The sequence below is a fragment of the Anomaloglossus baeobatrachus genome, chromosome 12 (assembly GCF_048569485.1).
Source record: "Anomaloglossus baeobatrachus isolate aAnoBae1 chromosome 12, aAnoBae1.hap1, whole genome shotgun sequence".
NCBI classification, from domain to species: Eukaryota; Metazoa; Chordata; class Amphibia; order Anura; family Aromobatidae; genus Anomaloglossus; species Anomaloglossus baeobatrachus.
The window spans coordinates 114,508,151-114,522,684 of record NC_134364.1 but is presented as its reverse complement, the minus strand read 5'-3'; the positions used below and the strand labels follow the sequence as shown (position 1 = coordinate 114,522,684).

Here is a 14,534-nt window from a genome sequence, read left to right as displayed (position 1 = left end):
GTGAGGTATGCCTAACTTACCCCCACAAAACCAGCTCCCACTCAGGGCAGTCATCTGTCACTGGAAACACAGCGCTAAAATGCCCACCCCCAAATATAATCCAGTGATCTCTGCACCCAAAAGCTAAATGCCCCCCTCCTTCTGAACCCCCTGTGCCTAAACGGCAATAAGTGGTTACTTGTTTGGCATTATTGTAGTGGGGCAAGCGCACTTTATATACAGGGTGCATGTCTCCAGAAGCAGAAGATGGGAACAGTGGGAGCACTACAATATATAGGGACACAATGTATGGGGTGCTACAATATATGTGGGCACCATGTATAGGGGCACAATCTATGGGGTAAATGCAATGACACAATGTATGGGGACGCTACAATATATAGGGACACAATGTATGGCGGCAGTACAATATATAGGGACACAATGTATGGGGCGCTACAATATTTGGGGACACAGTGTATGGAGGCAACACAATGTATGGGGGCACAATATATGGGGGCCCTTCAATATATAGGGACACAATGTATGGGGGCGCTACAATGTATGGGGACACAATATATGGGGGCGCTACAATATATAGGGACACAATGTATGGAGGCGCGACAATGTATGGGAGAGCTACAATGTATGGGGACACAATGTATGAGCGCTAAAATGTATGGGGACACAATGTATGGGGGCACAATATATGGGGGCGTTACAATATATGGGAATACAATGTATTGGGACAATACAATATATGGGGGCACAATGTATGGGGGTGCTACAATATATGGAGGCACAATGTATGGGGGAGCTACAATACATGGGAGCACAATGTATGTTGGCGCTAAAACATAGGGGGACAGAATGTATGAGAGCGCTACAATATATGTGGGCACTATGTAAGGGGGCACAATGTATGGGGCGCTGCAATATATGTGAGCACCATGTAAGGGGGAACCATGTATGGGGCGCTACAATATATATTGACACAATGTATGGGGGTGCTACAATATATAAGGACACAATGTATGGGGGTGCTATAATATATGTGGGCACCATGTATGTGGGCAAAATGTATGGGCACTAAACTGGCATATTTGTAATTCTCCAGAAAAGAGTGCGGTGTGGATGCCACAAAATAGTTACTGCAGTTGTAGATTATTTTAGTGGTGCCATTTCTACAATGGGGGTCACTTTTGAGGTGTTTCTGCTATACTGGCCCTTTACAGGGCTCTGCACACATCGACCACACACTATATAAGCAAAATCTGTGCTCGAAAAGCAGAATATCACTTCTTCCCTTTCCGAGCCCTGCCATGTGACCAAATAGTAGTTCCCCACCACATATGGGGCATCATTGTACTTTGGTAAAAAAATTCCAATAACAAATTATGGGGTCTGTTTTGTCCTATTATCTATTGTCAAAATTACAAAACAACATTTTAGCAGAAAAAAAAATATTTTTTTCACATTTTAGAAAGTTCTGGGTAGTACCTATGGGTTCAAAATGCCCCCTATACCCCTGGATAAGATCCTTGAGGGGTAGATTCCAAAATGGGGTCACTTGTTGGTGTTTCTACATGCTACAACATGGCGTCCGCAATCTATTTCAACCAAATTGTGTACTAAAAGTCAAATAGCGCTCCTTGCTTCCCTTCCGAGCCCTGCCGAGCACCCAAACAGTATTTCCACCACATATGAGGTATCAGTGTACTTAGGAGAAATTTGGTACATTTTCTCCTGTTACCCTTGTGAATATAAAAGATTTGGGGCTGAAGTAATATTTTATGGTAAAATGAATTATATTTTTTTTCCTTCCACATTGCTTTAGGGTTAATAAACTTCTTGGATGTGGTTTTGAGCAGTGTAAGGGGTGCAGTTTTTAGAATGGGGTCACTTCTGGGTATTTTCTGTCACCTCAGCCCCTCAAAGTCACTTCAAATGTGATGTGGTCCCTAAAAAAATATTATTTTGTAGCCAAAATGTGAAATTGCTGATAAACTTTGACCCCCTTAAATTATTTTTCCAAAATTGTGTGGTAAATGTTATGTATTAGCCATTTTGTGTGACAGAACGCTCGGATTTAAGGGCCTAAAAATTCCACTTTGGAAAATTGATGAAATTTTTGCTAATTTTCATTTTTTACACAAAATATCCTAAATTTACCACTGACATGAGGTACAATATGTAAGGAAAGTAAGGGTCAGTGGGATTCGTTGACGCGTTTGAGATTTTACCTCATAATTTAGTTTTTTCACCTCATAAAGTGACACTGGTCACATTTTTAAAATTTCATCTGGTCATTACGGGGTTAAGTAGTTGTCAACCCCTTTAGACTGATTAATTTTCCTTTTTTTTTTATGACAGGGCCTCAGTTATAGACTAAAAGCCGCAGAGGAGACACCAAAACATGTCTGCACTGCACCAAGAACAGGGCACCTCTGACTGAGGGTGTCGAGAGCGGCTTCGTTGTGTGCGCATGCGCACATCAACACAGTTGATTCAGGAAGGGGAAGGGCGCCTGGTCACGTGAGCAGGTGACGTCACCGGCATGCCCCTGTAGTCACATGACCCCTCAGTGACCGGTCGGTGTCGGTACAGCGATGTCGTCTGAGCAGTTCGAGTCGCTGCATGATCTGTTCGTTGAGAGATATGAGCAGCTGAAGAGGATGCCGGCCCGGCTGGAGAGCTGCAGAGGAGGTGACTGCGGGGGGTATCAGCTGAGTGTGTACAATGCAGGGTAAAGGGGTGCTCTAGAGGAGTGCAGGAAGCCTGGTCTGCGGTATCTTAAAGGGATGCACCGCTTATACCAGGAAATGGTATCCATCCGCCTCTTGTCTGCTTACTTCCTGCATCAGTGAGCACATGACCGCTGCACCTAATCGCTTGCTGCAGCTAATTGCTTGCCTCAACAGTGACATCCAGTGATTGTCTGCAGCGGTCACGTGCACATAGACTGTAAGTAAGCAGAGTTTTAGTACATGTGCACTAGAGGGTTCCTCTGTTCCACCCCCTTTATCATCCTCAACTGTTCCCCCTGAGCTTGATGGACCAGGATTGAAATCCCCGGCCACACTGACACTGCAGGAGTCCAATGACTTAATGCGCACAAAAAGTGTCAGTGCAGGTGCGCTCCCATCAATCCACTGTCTGCAGTCGAAGTAGATAGTAGAGCAGGATGAGAGCACACTGACACTGCAGACAGACAGCTAGTGTGTGCACATGGCGTCAGTGATGCCTTCTCTGATTTACTTAGGTCACATAGTAGTTTGGTGTTGAAGACAGATGAGAGCGTGTGCACACTGACACTGCAGAAGTGCTGAGATTAAGCACAGTGTCAGTGATGTGCTCTCATTTTTCTAATGTCTGCTTGCTGCACACAGGGTCACATAATAGCATGAGGCCAATGCAGACAGAAGAAAGGGATCAGAATGCGCGCACACTGACACTACAGAGCACAATGTGTGAATGAGCACAGTGTCAGTGCACGCCCTCATCCTTCTCTGTATGCGCGCTGCATATAGGGTAAGACAGCAGATTTTGAACAGCACAGATTGAAGACAGGGATGAACGCGTGCACACTGACACCGCAGAGCACAATGAGTGAGTGAGCACACAGTGTCAGGGCACCCTCTCATTCTTCTCTGCCCACTGTACATAGGGTCTCACAGTAACTACTGGCCAAAGCAGACAGAAGAGAGGGATGAGCGCACACACAGTGACAGTCTGGACGTTCATCCATCTGTATGTTGGCTGCACATAGGGTAAAGTAGCTTATAAACAACGCAGATAGAAGAAAGTGCGCTCACACTGACACTGCTGAAGCACAGTGAGTGAGCACAGTGTTGGTGATGTGCTCTTATCTCTTTCTACTGTCTGCTCACTGCACACAGGGTCACATAGCAGCATGAGCCCAGTGCAGACAGAAGAAAATGATAATGAGTGTGCACTGACACTGCAGAAACATAATGTTTGAGTGAGCACAGTGTCAAGGCATGCTGTCCTCCTTCTCTGTATACGCACTGCATATATAGTAACACAACTCGTTCTGAACAACACAGATTGAAGAGAGGGATGAACGCGCACTGACACTGCAGATCACAATGAGTGAGTGAGCACAGAGTGTCAGTGCACCCTCTCATTCCTCTCTGCTCGCTGTACATGGGATCTCATAGTAACTACTGACCAAAGACGACAGAAGAGAGGTATGAGGATACGCACACTGACACTGCAGAAGCACAGAGATTGCACACAGTGACAGTCTGCACTTTAATCCTTCTCTGTTTGTTTGCTGCACATAGGGTCACACAGTAGCTTCTAACCAATGTAGATAGAAGAAAGTGCTCACACTGACACTGCAGAAGCATGAGTGAGTGAGCAGTGTCAGTGCACGCTCACATGCCTCTTTCCTGTCTGCTACGGTGAGGAGGGAGCAGCAGAAAGAATATGGGGAATGAGTGGACACTCGCCTTACCATGTGTGCCTGCGTGCGCTCGCTTGCTGTTCTTGGGCAGTGCATGGTCATAGCCACGGATTAATTTTGGGCAGCGCTCTGTCTGACCGTGCTCTTGTGCACAATTAGTAAAAGAGTAAAGCGGGCTTTACATGCTGCGACATCGCTAGCGATAGCAGCCGCCCACGTCGGTGGCGCGTCACGGGGTGATTGCTGCCGTAGCGAACAATATCGCTATGGCAGCGTCACACGCAATTACCTCTTCACTGACGTCGCTGTGATCGCTGAACAATCTCTCCTTTAAAGGGGCGGTTCGTGCGGCGTCACAGCAGCATCACTAAGAGGCCGCCCAATAGAAGCGGAGGGGCGGAGATGAGCGGCCGTAACATCCCGCCCACCTCCTTCCTTCCTCATTGCCGGCAGCCGCAGATACGATGTTCCTCGTTCCCGGGGTGTCACACGTAGCGATGTGTGCTGCCGCAGGAACGACGAACAACCTGCGTTCCAAACGAGGAACAATTTTTTAAAAATGAACTATGTGTACACCACGAACGATTTGACACCTTTTTGCGATCGTTACTGATCGCAAAAAGGCGTCACACAGAACGACGTCGCAAACGAGGCCGGATGTGCGCCACCAACACCGTGACCCCGACGATATCTTGTTAGCGATATCGTTGTGTGTAAATGGGCCTTAAGGCCCTGTGCGCACTAGAAAATGGAATTTTCTGAAGAAAATTCTGCAGGCTCTGAAAGATTACCGCACCCGAGGTAAAAAAAACGCAGCAAACCGCACCCGAAAACCGCAATTTGCCATGGTTTGCCGTGGTTTTGCTACAAATTTTCCGCAGGGTTGTTCCCTGCAGTTTTTGACCATTATCTATGGTGAAAACCGCAGGTACCTGCGCAAAAAAAAGTGACAATTCTTTTTGCTGCAGAAAACATGCAGCAAAACCTGTTGGTGAAAAAACCGCACTGTGCGCACAGCATTTTATTTTTTTTTACCATAGGTTTTGCTGGGTATTGACTGCAGCAAGATTATAAACATTTTCTGCAAAACCGCAGTACAAACCGCAGCGTGCGCACAGGGCCTAAATGCATGGGGTGGTGGGGCAGAGCGGAGCACTGAGCCCGTCCCGTGGGTCCTCCCTCCTTTACATAAACCTGGCTGTCTGCTCACTCCTCAGCACCCGTGCGCAGATCACACCGGCACACTCCCATTTGCTCAGTTCGGCTCAATGGAAAGTGAGGAAAAATGGACGTGCTCAGGCCTTTTTGTTTACACGACCTAAACCATATTTTTTATTTCTCTTTCCCCAGAGCAACACAAAAGTTTACTCCGAGAATTTGACAAGAAGCATCTAGAAGCAAACGAGATGGTAAATGTATTCTAGCCCTGAGTTGTCACCGCCCGTCTGTGTCCAGTGTTACCAAGTCTCAGCCGAATCTCGGGGTGGAAATAATATTCTATTTCAGGCAATGAGGAGCTTAAAGGCCCCGTTACACGCAACGACGTATCTAACGATATATCGCAGGGGTCACGGATTCCATGACGCACATCCGGCATCGTTAGCGACATCGTTGCATGTGTGACACCAACGAGCGGCTGTTAACGATTAAAAATACTCCTTATCGTCCATCGTTGACACGTCGTTCATTTTCAAAAAATCGTTGACTGTTGAGGATGCAGGTTGTTCGTCGTTCCCGTGATAGCACACATCGCTACGTGTGACACCTCGCGAATGACTAACTACAGCTTACCTGCGTCCACCGGCAATGCGGAAAGAAGGAGGTGGGCGGGATGTTACGGCCGCTCATCTCCGCCCCTCCTCTTCTATTGGGCGGCCGCTTAGTGACGTCGCTGTGAAGCCGCACAAAACGCCCCCTTAGAAAGGAGGTGGATCGCCGGCAACAGCGATGTCGCTAGGCAGGTAAGTAGTGTGACAACTCCTAACGATTTTGTGAGCCACGGGCAGCGATTTGCCCGTGACGCACAAACGACGGGGGCGGGTGCTTTCATCAGCGATATCGCTGCGTGTAAAGCCCCCTTAACTCTTTGCCGACGTGAGGCCAGACCCGCTCCATACAGGGCAGGGGGCCGATAGCAGCTAATTAACGTTATAATTGTACAATCACTTCCTCGCAGGGGTCTGTCGCCTCCATTTTTTTTTTTCATTTCATTGGGGGATACAGGAAACTATGGAATGTGTAATGTAAATGTATAACAGACGTCCCACCCTAAGTGACTGCTTTAGGACGCCCCATGGTTTCCTGGGTCCCCCAATGAAACAAAAGAGAAAAGAAGATTTTGGGTACTCACCGTAAAATCATTCTCTGAGTCTTCATTGGGTGGGACACAGCACCCGCCCATATATATATTTATGCACATTCAAAGAGAATGTACATTAAAATAATTACTAGCACTACGTCCCCTCCTCCTGCTTTATCACTAACTAAATAACTTCCTGCCGGTAGGTGGGTATATACTATGGCGGAAGAGTTAAACTTTCATTTTTTGCCTAGTGTCGCCTCCTAGTGGCAGCAGCATAAATTTACATTAAACCTTCCATAGTTTCCGGTGTCCCCCAATGAAGACTCAGAGAAAGAGATTTTACGGTGAGTACCCAAAAATCTTTTTTTCATACCCAGAGGGGGGTGGTCAGCACAATTCCATCCAAAAATGCAATAAAAAAGGATCAGAACATCCTATTTACCCCCAAATGGTATTAATAAATACTACCAGTCAGCAACACTCACGCTTCATCAAGCTATGACAATTTTATATAGGAATATAATTTCTTAATTATTATTATATTATTTTAGCTTTCGCAAATGGAAGAAGAACTAAAAGGTGCCCCAAGATTGTTCCAAAATCAAATGTCAAATAAGATGCGCACGTATAGAAAAGGCCTCGGAGATGTGCAGCGAGACGCGAGAAATGCGAACGTTGGATTTATGAAAGATGACGGCAGAAAAGGGTTTTACAGCGAGGAAAATGAGCAGAGGGTGAGTATAAAGTGAGGTGAGAAACGAGCTCGGGTGACGAAGGGTACATAGACGACTACTAGAAGCTCAGTAACGTAGAGGAGCGCTGCTGTGACTACTAGAAGCTCAGTAATGTAGAGGGAGCGCTGCTGTGACTACTAGAAGCTCAGTAATGTAGAGGGAGCACTGCTGTGACTACTAAGAGCTCAGTAACGTAGAGGAGCGCTGCTGTGACTACTAGAAGCTCAGTAATGTAGAGGAGCGCTGCAGTGACTACTAGAAGCTCAGTAATGTAGAGGGAGCGCTGCTGTGACTACTAGAAGCTCAGTAATGTAGAGGGAGCGCTGCTGTGACTACTAGAAGCTCAGTAATGTAGAGGAGCGCTGCTGTGACTACTAGAAGCTCAGTAATGTAGAGGAGCGCTGCTGTGACTACTAGAAGCTCAGTAATGTAGAGGAGCACTGCTGTGACTACTAGAAGCTCAGTAATGTAGAGGAGCGCTGCTGTGACTACTAGAAGCTCAGTAATGTAGAGGGAGCGCTGCTGTGACTACTAGGAGCTCAGTAATGTAGAGGGAGCGCTGCTGTGACTACTAGAAGCTCAGTAATGTAGAGGAGCGCTGCTGTGACTACTAGAAGCTCAGTAATGTAGAGGAGCGCTGCTGTGACTACTAGAAGCTCAGTAATGTAGAGGAGCGCTGCTGTGACTACTAGAAGCTCAGTAATGTAGAGGAGCGCTGCTGTGACTACTAGAAGCTCAGTAATGTAGAGGAGCGCTGCTGTGACTACTAGAAGCTCAGTAATGTAGAGGGAGCGCTGCTGTGACTACTAGGAGCTCAGTAATGTAGAGGGAGCGCTGCTGTGACTACTAGAAGCTCAGTAATGTAGAGGAGCGCTGCTGTGACTACTAGAAGCTCAGTAATGTAGAGGAGCGCTGCTGTGACTACTAGAAGCTCAGTAATGTAGAGGAGCGCTGCTCTGACTACTAGAAGCTCAGTAATGTAGAGGAGCGCTGCTGTGACTACTAGAAGCTCTGTAATGTAGAGGGAGCGCTGCTGTGACTACTAAAAGCTCAGTAATGTAGAGGAGCGCTGCTGTGACTACTAGAAGCTCAGTAATGTAGAGGGAGCGCTGCTGTGACTACTAGAAGCTCAGTAATGTAGAGGAGCGCTGCTGTGACTACTAGAAGCTCAGTAATGTAGAGGAGCGCTGCTGTGACTACTAGAAGCTCAGTAATGTAGAGGAGCGCTGCTGTGACTACTAGAAGCTCAGTAATGTAGAGGAGCGCTGCTGTGACTACTAGAAGCTCAGTAATGTAGAGGAGCACTGCTGTGACTACTAGAAGCTCAGTAATGTAGAGGAGCGCTGCTGTGACTACTAGAAGCTCAGTAATGTAGAGGGAGCGCTGCTGTGACTACTAGAAGCTCAGTAATGTAGAGGAGCGCTGCTGTGACTACTAGAAGCTCAGTAATGTAGAGGGAGCGCTGCTGTGACTACTAGGAGCTCAGTAATGTAGAGGGAGCGCTGCTGTGACTACTAGAAGCTCAGTAATGTAGAGGAGCGCTGCTGTGACTACTAGAAGCTCAGTAATGTAGAGGAGCGCTGCTCTGACTACTAGGAGCTCAGTAATGTAGAGGGAGCGCTGCTGTGACTGCTAGAAGCTCAGTAATGTAGAGGGAGCGCTGCTGTGACTGCTAGAAGCTCAGTAATGTAGAGGGAGCGCTGCTGTGACTACTAGAAGCTCAGTAATGTAGAGGAGCGCTGCTGTGACTACTAGAAGCTCAGTAATGTAGAGGAGCGCTGCTCTGACTACTAGAAGCTCAGTAATGTAGAGGAGCGCTGCTGTGACTACTAGAAGCTCTGTAATGTAGAGGAGCGCTGCTGTGACTACTTGTAGCACACAGGTGCTGTTGCATACTACATTTATCCTTACAGCCTATAGTATGTTATTACAGGCGGTGATGGATCCACAAAGATCGCTGTTTCTCCAAGGTCACGAGAGTCTGAACAGGACCACAGACAGTGTCGCCAGATCCCACCGTATAGCGGCCGAAACCGATACTATTGGCCAGAATATTGTGGAAGAGCTTGGAGGACAAAGGGAGCAGCTGGAGCGAACCAAGGATCGTGTGAGTGAGCGCTACACCTTGGTTCCCATGTTTGGCGCCGACTCAGATGCCGACTGTGTTACACAGTCACCATCCGCTTGTAACAGAAAAGACTAAGGCTTTGTGTCCACGCTGCGGAAAATGCGCGGATTTTGCCGCGGATTTCTCGCGGAAAAGCCACAGATTTTCTGAAAATCTGCAGCAGCGGCACTTCCCAGCCATTTCTATGGCATTTTGGAAATGCTGTGCCCATGCTGCGGATTTTTCCGCGGCGGATTTGCCGCGGATTTTGATCCGGAAAAATCTGCAACATGTCAATTATTGTTGCGGATTTTGATCCGGATTTTGGCTATAGAATTGGGAAAAAAAAAAATCCGCGGTAAATCCGCACCTTTTGAAAAGGTGCAGATTTTGCGGGAAAGCCGCGGATTTTCATGCAGAAAAATCCGCAGCAACATTCTACCGTGGACACATAGCCTAAAGCGAATGGTTAAAGGGAGGAGAACAAAAAAGTCAACTGCAAAAGTGAACATTGCCCGCTGTGGGAAGGGTTTATTGATCGTGGCTGTTAACAAATGATTTGTGTTTTCTTGCAGCTTATCAATACCGGTGAAAACTTGAGCAGAAGTCGGAAGATTCTGCGCGCCATGTCTCGGAAGTGAGTGTGTCCAAAGTTTTGATACTGATCAAGTCAGTCACAGGGCAGTGCTGTGCTGCTCTCTGCGGGCCTGCTCTGTGCGACGGGAAGCAAGGTTTTCAAATAATAGCGCCCAGAGTCGGCGCGTGCGCAGATGGCGCTCTTGGTTCAGGTTCTCATCTACGCACACGCCGACTCCGGCTGCCATTTTTTTGAAGCCCACACCACTGATATGTTCGGAATGGCCAGTGCCTCACCGCCCGCAGCGAGCACCAGCACAGAGCCGCTACCGCAGCACAGAGCCGCTACCGCAGCACAGAGCCGCTACCGCAGCACAGAGCCGACGCAGTCTGCCGCAGCACAGAGACGCTGCCACAGCACAGAGCCGCTGCCGCAGCCAGCAGTGAGTATTTCGGGGCCCCCCCTTTGCACAGCCCGCAGCATCACTGTACTGTTGTACCACCCTTGCCTCGTGTGACCCCATATTATGTATTTTTTTTTTATCTGTAAATTTGGGGTGCGTCTTATAAAGCGAAAAATACAGTCCCCCATCCCCTAAAAATCCTTCTCTGCTTTTCTGTGACTCTTCCAGTCTCTCTGTGTCTCTGGACAACCTGCTGGTGACACTCTAAGCTCAGTGGCCACTTCTGTCCTAGAACTTCCTGCGTGAAGCCTCACAATTACAAGTTACTGCTGATAAATTGATGTTTTATGGCTTTTACCTTTTTTTCGTCTCTTCTGTAGAATTGTGACCAACAAACTCCTCCTGTCCATCATCATCATCCTAGAACTGGCCATCCTCGGCGGCGTGGTCTACGTCAAGTTCTTCCGTAAAACGTGAGCCGGTTATGGATTTCTGATGGGCCGTGAAGTGTGACTGTGCCCGTCGGAGGGTAATGATGTATATATGTACAGAAAATAATCACCCTGGTGCAGCCGGCAGTGTTTCTGGATCACTTCTCCGGCTAAGCGGACGATGAAGACGTCTCGATGGGTCACTCGCAAGGAGTCCGAAGAAACCGTTATGTCTTACTTTATACACATTGATAATTACAGAAATTAATAAGAAATGATTACATTTTGTTGCTGCTATTTATACTTCTGAAAGTCCATTAAAAAAGAACAAACAAGCCTTTCTTATATGTCTCTTTTTTGCATGTATGAACAAGGACTTAAAGGGATTGTCCAAAACGTACATATTGATGGCTTGTCAGGGGGATGAGATCCAGCACCCCTCATGATTAATTGGTTTGCAGGTCCCATGGTGGAGCTGGACTTACACCGTATAGTGGTAAGGCTCGGATTGAGGTGAATGGGACCTGAGCTGCACTACCTAAAAACGGCCACTACACGGCGCTCTGGCTCCATGTTTGGTTACAGTCATCGGTGGTCTGAATACATCCCCTCCCCCCACAAACTTGATATTGATGACCTAAGTCTCGGAAAACTCCTTTTGAAGATCTACTTGTGGGTGACCATGGATATTTGGTCACTGCCAAAGTGAAAATCGCTGTATTTCTGCGGCCTAGAAGGAAGGCGTAAGCACGGATCCTGGGGAATGTAGTCGGGAGCTGTCCCAATCGATAACAACTCTTAGAGGATTATTCTTGGGCTCTTTAAACCCTTCCCAACTTGGCCAAATTCCATTTTTACACTTTCGGTTTTTTTCTCCATGTCGTCCCAGTACGATAACACATCTAGTTTATTTTTTGGGTGAAAAAGGTGAGGAATAAAAAAAAAAAATCTCCGTTGTGAAGAAATAAAGGATTGTAGTTTGTTTACGGCTAGTTGTCTACCTGACTAGCCACTTCTGCTTTTTTTTTGATAGGCAAGGAGTGCAGCACATACAAGCACTTTACCATAGAGCTTGTAAGCGCTGCTCTGAAACTGGGTAACTCATTGGATGCCGCCGGCTTCTGTCCCCTTAAGTTCCTCCAGTGGTGGGTGACAACATGCTGGTTAAGGAGGACTCCCAGTGACACTCCCACCTCCTATTCCCCCCCCCCTTTCCCTCCGGTAGGGGTTGGTCGGCTTGAATGGACCCTTTTGAAGAATATAAGACACACAAGACCAGACAATTTCCATTCTCAAGAAGTTTTATTAAAAAATATGTAAATTCAAACTATAATTTAGAGAATATATTTAATACTTATCTGTAGTAAGACGTTAGACACAACGCTAAATAGGGGCCATCGATAGATCTACATCTACGACGGCTATTTGGTCTGCGTATTCGCTATTCTTCTCTCTCCAACATGGGTGCTTGGGTTTTACTAAGGATGGGACAATTCTACAATACGCCGGTCCCATATAGGGACTCCTTTAGTGGATGCGCAGCTGCCTTCACTCACTTATATTGGAGTTCCCAAAAAAATTCTCAGCTATCCCATACTCTCTCCATTCATTTTGTAGCTTATAGGCCTCTATATTTAATAGTTTATCTGGTGTAGCCTTCAAGCGCACCAATCACCAGGATTGTCCTATACAACCTAAAGCCAGTGCTATACTGGCACTATCAGGCTGATTCTATATATACCTTTTACTTGCTTGTGTTTCAAAACCTATAGATCCGAGCCGACAGCTAAAGTTTGTAAAATGAGCACATTTTTGAGTGGCAGCAGCTGATAGCTGGGGTAGGTATTCATAGTTATCCCCGCCGCCTGTTGTTTATGCTAATTCTATTATAGAATCGTTTTACTAAGTGACTAGAAGGACCTGTGCTGATGTCATACCCATGTGACTAGAAGGGGCGGGGCCTCAGCCAACAACAAATACGACTTCCTGGTATCAGTTATGTTGGCTGAAGCCCCGCCCCTTCTTGTCACATGGGTATGACATCAGCACAGGTCCTTTAAGTCACTTAGTAAAATGATTCTATAATAGAATTAGCATAAATAAAAGGGGGAGTAACAGGCAGGGGGGCGGGACTCTCTATGAATACCCACCCCAGCTATCAGCGGCTGTTATTAAAAAAGCTGCTCATTTTACAAACTTGCTTGTGTTTCAAAACATTACACATCCTAGCTGACAACTAAAGGTATGTATAGAATCAGCCTGATAGCGCAGGTATAGCACTGGCTTTAGGTTACATAGGAAAATCCTGGTGATTGGTGCGCTTTAAAGGGGTTGTCCATCTGTGGGGGACTATTTTTGTTTAAATGCATGTATTTGGGGACAAAAATCATTTTTGCAATTGGGTTTCAAGAAAAAATGTTGTACTTTCTAATGCTGGGTGCAGATTGAGTAAACTGAGAAACCATCAGTGAGCTCATTTTGACATTTGTAAGAGCGTTTGAAACTCTTGCTTTTTTTTTTTAAATGGCTAATTTATGACCACATCAAAGTTGACTGCAATTTTTTTTAATGAAATCCAATTGCAAAAATGTTTTTTGGTCCCAAATAATTTTAATTTAATAAATATATATTTATAATGTCTCCAAAGGTATTGTTTCAGATGAGGATACTCCGTTGTGATCCCATTCATGCAGTTTTCTATTTGGAGTCTCCGGCCCACCTTGTGCCATAGGGAGCCATATTACATATGTGTAGTGGAGTCTTTAGTGGTGTACGACCTGCTGGTAGAACTACAATTCCCAGCATCTTCAAAGATTTATATTTCTCATGCAAACCTTATAAAACAGCATTAATGTAGCACCAGGTAATGCTCCTAACGACCCTCGTCGTCGGTACTGTCAGTGGTTTTGGGTCTTCAGTGTCCAGTGTGAATGACGGTGGATTTCAGTCCATGAAATTGCATGAAAGTTTGCTCTACTGCATTAGTAAGGTATTTCCCGGGAAAAACAAAAAACACTTCTCCATGCGCCGGGGCTTAAAATCTTCAAGAACGATGGTTCCCTTTTAAAGTAAACGAACACAAAAAAAATGCAAGAAGGAATAAGATATAAGAGAACCCTAAGGTGTCAGTAGATTGCGCCATTGGTAGACTATTTTGGCTAGTGTGCCGCCCAACTATAACATTGGAACGGTCTCTATTGCTGCCTAATCCTCCAAACTATTGATCTGCTATTGCCGTTGGTCTCTATTTATTACAGTCACTGGCAAAAGTCGCAAAGGTGCGTTTAAGTGATGTCCGTAAGTGCTTTGTTCTTTTCCTAAAAAGTCATTGTGCGTGGAGCAGCCTCGTCCCTTTAAATCCGTATCTGTTCTTCATTGTCGGAGTCGAAGGCCGCGCCAGGGGTCGGCAGCTCGTCTATGATCCCGTGAGCACATTCTCTTGTCTGACCGAGGCATGACGCAACTACGTCCACGGCTAGTCTGGCGGTGGCCTTCACTTCATCAGAGGTAGCTCCTAAGATGGGGTTGACCTCTACCAAATCTAGAGCGGAAAGCATTCCTGGAGGGAGAAA

General features: G+C 46.4%; 2 protein-coding genes across 2 annotated transcripts in view; one reads left to right on the top strand and one right to left on the bottom strand.

Moving 5' to 3' along the window:
* Positions 1-2,527: 2,527 nt before the first annotated feature.
* VTI1B (vesicle transport through interaction with t-SNAREs 1B) lies at positions 2,528-11,297 on the top strand. Its single transcript, XM_075331009.1, has 6 exons — positions 2,528-2,685; positions 5,759-5,817; positions 7,262-7,444; positions 9,378-9,551; positions 10,127-10,188; positions 10,912-11,297. The coding sequence occupies exons 1-6, from the start codon at positions 2,589-2,591 to the stop codon at positions 11,006-11,008; spliced, it is 672 nt and encodes a 223-aa protein (XP_075187124.1). The 5' UTR covers positions 2,528-2,588; the 3' UTR covers positions 11,009-11,297.
* Positions 11,298-13,007: 1,710 nt separating this feature from the next.
* Positions 13,008-14,534, bottom strand: part of ARG2 (arginase 2) — a 31,631-nt gene continuing 30,104 nt past the window's right edge. The window contains exon 8 of the mRNA XM_075329829.1: positions 13,008-14,521. Within this exon, the coding sequence (XP_075185944.1) occupies positions 14,316-14,521 (206 nt within the window). The 3' untranslated portion in view covers positions 13,008-14,315. The remainder of the gene's footprint in view (positions 14,522-14,534) is intronic.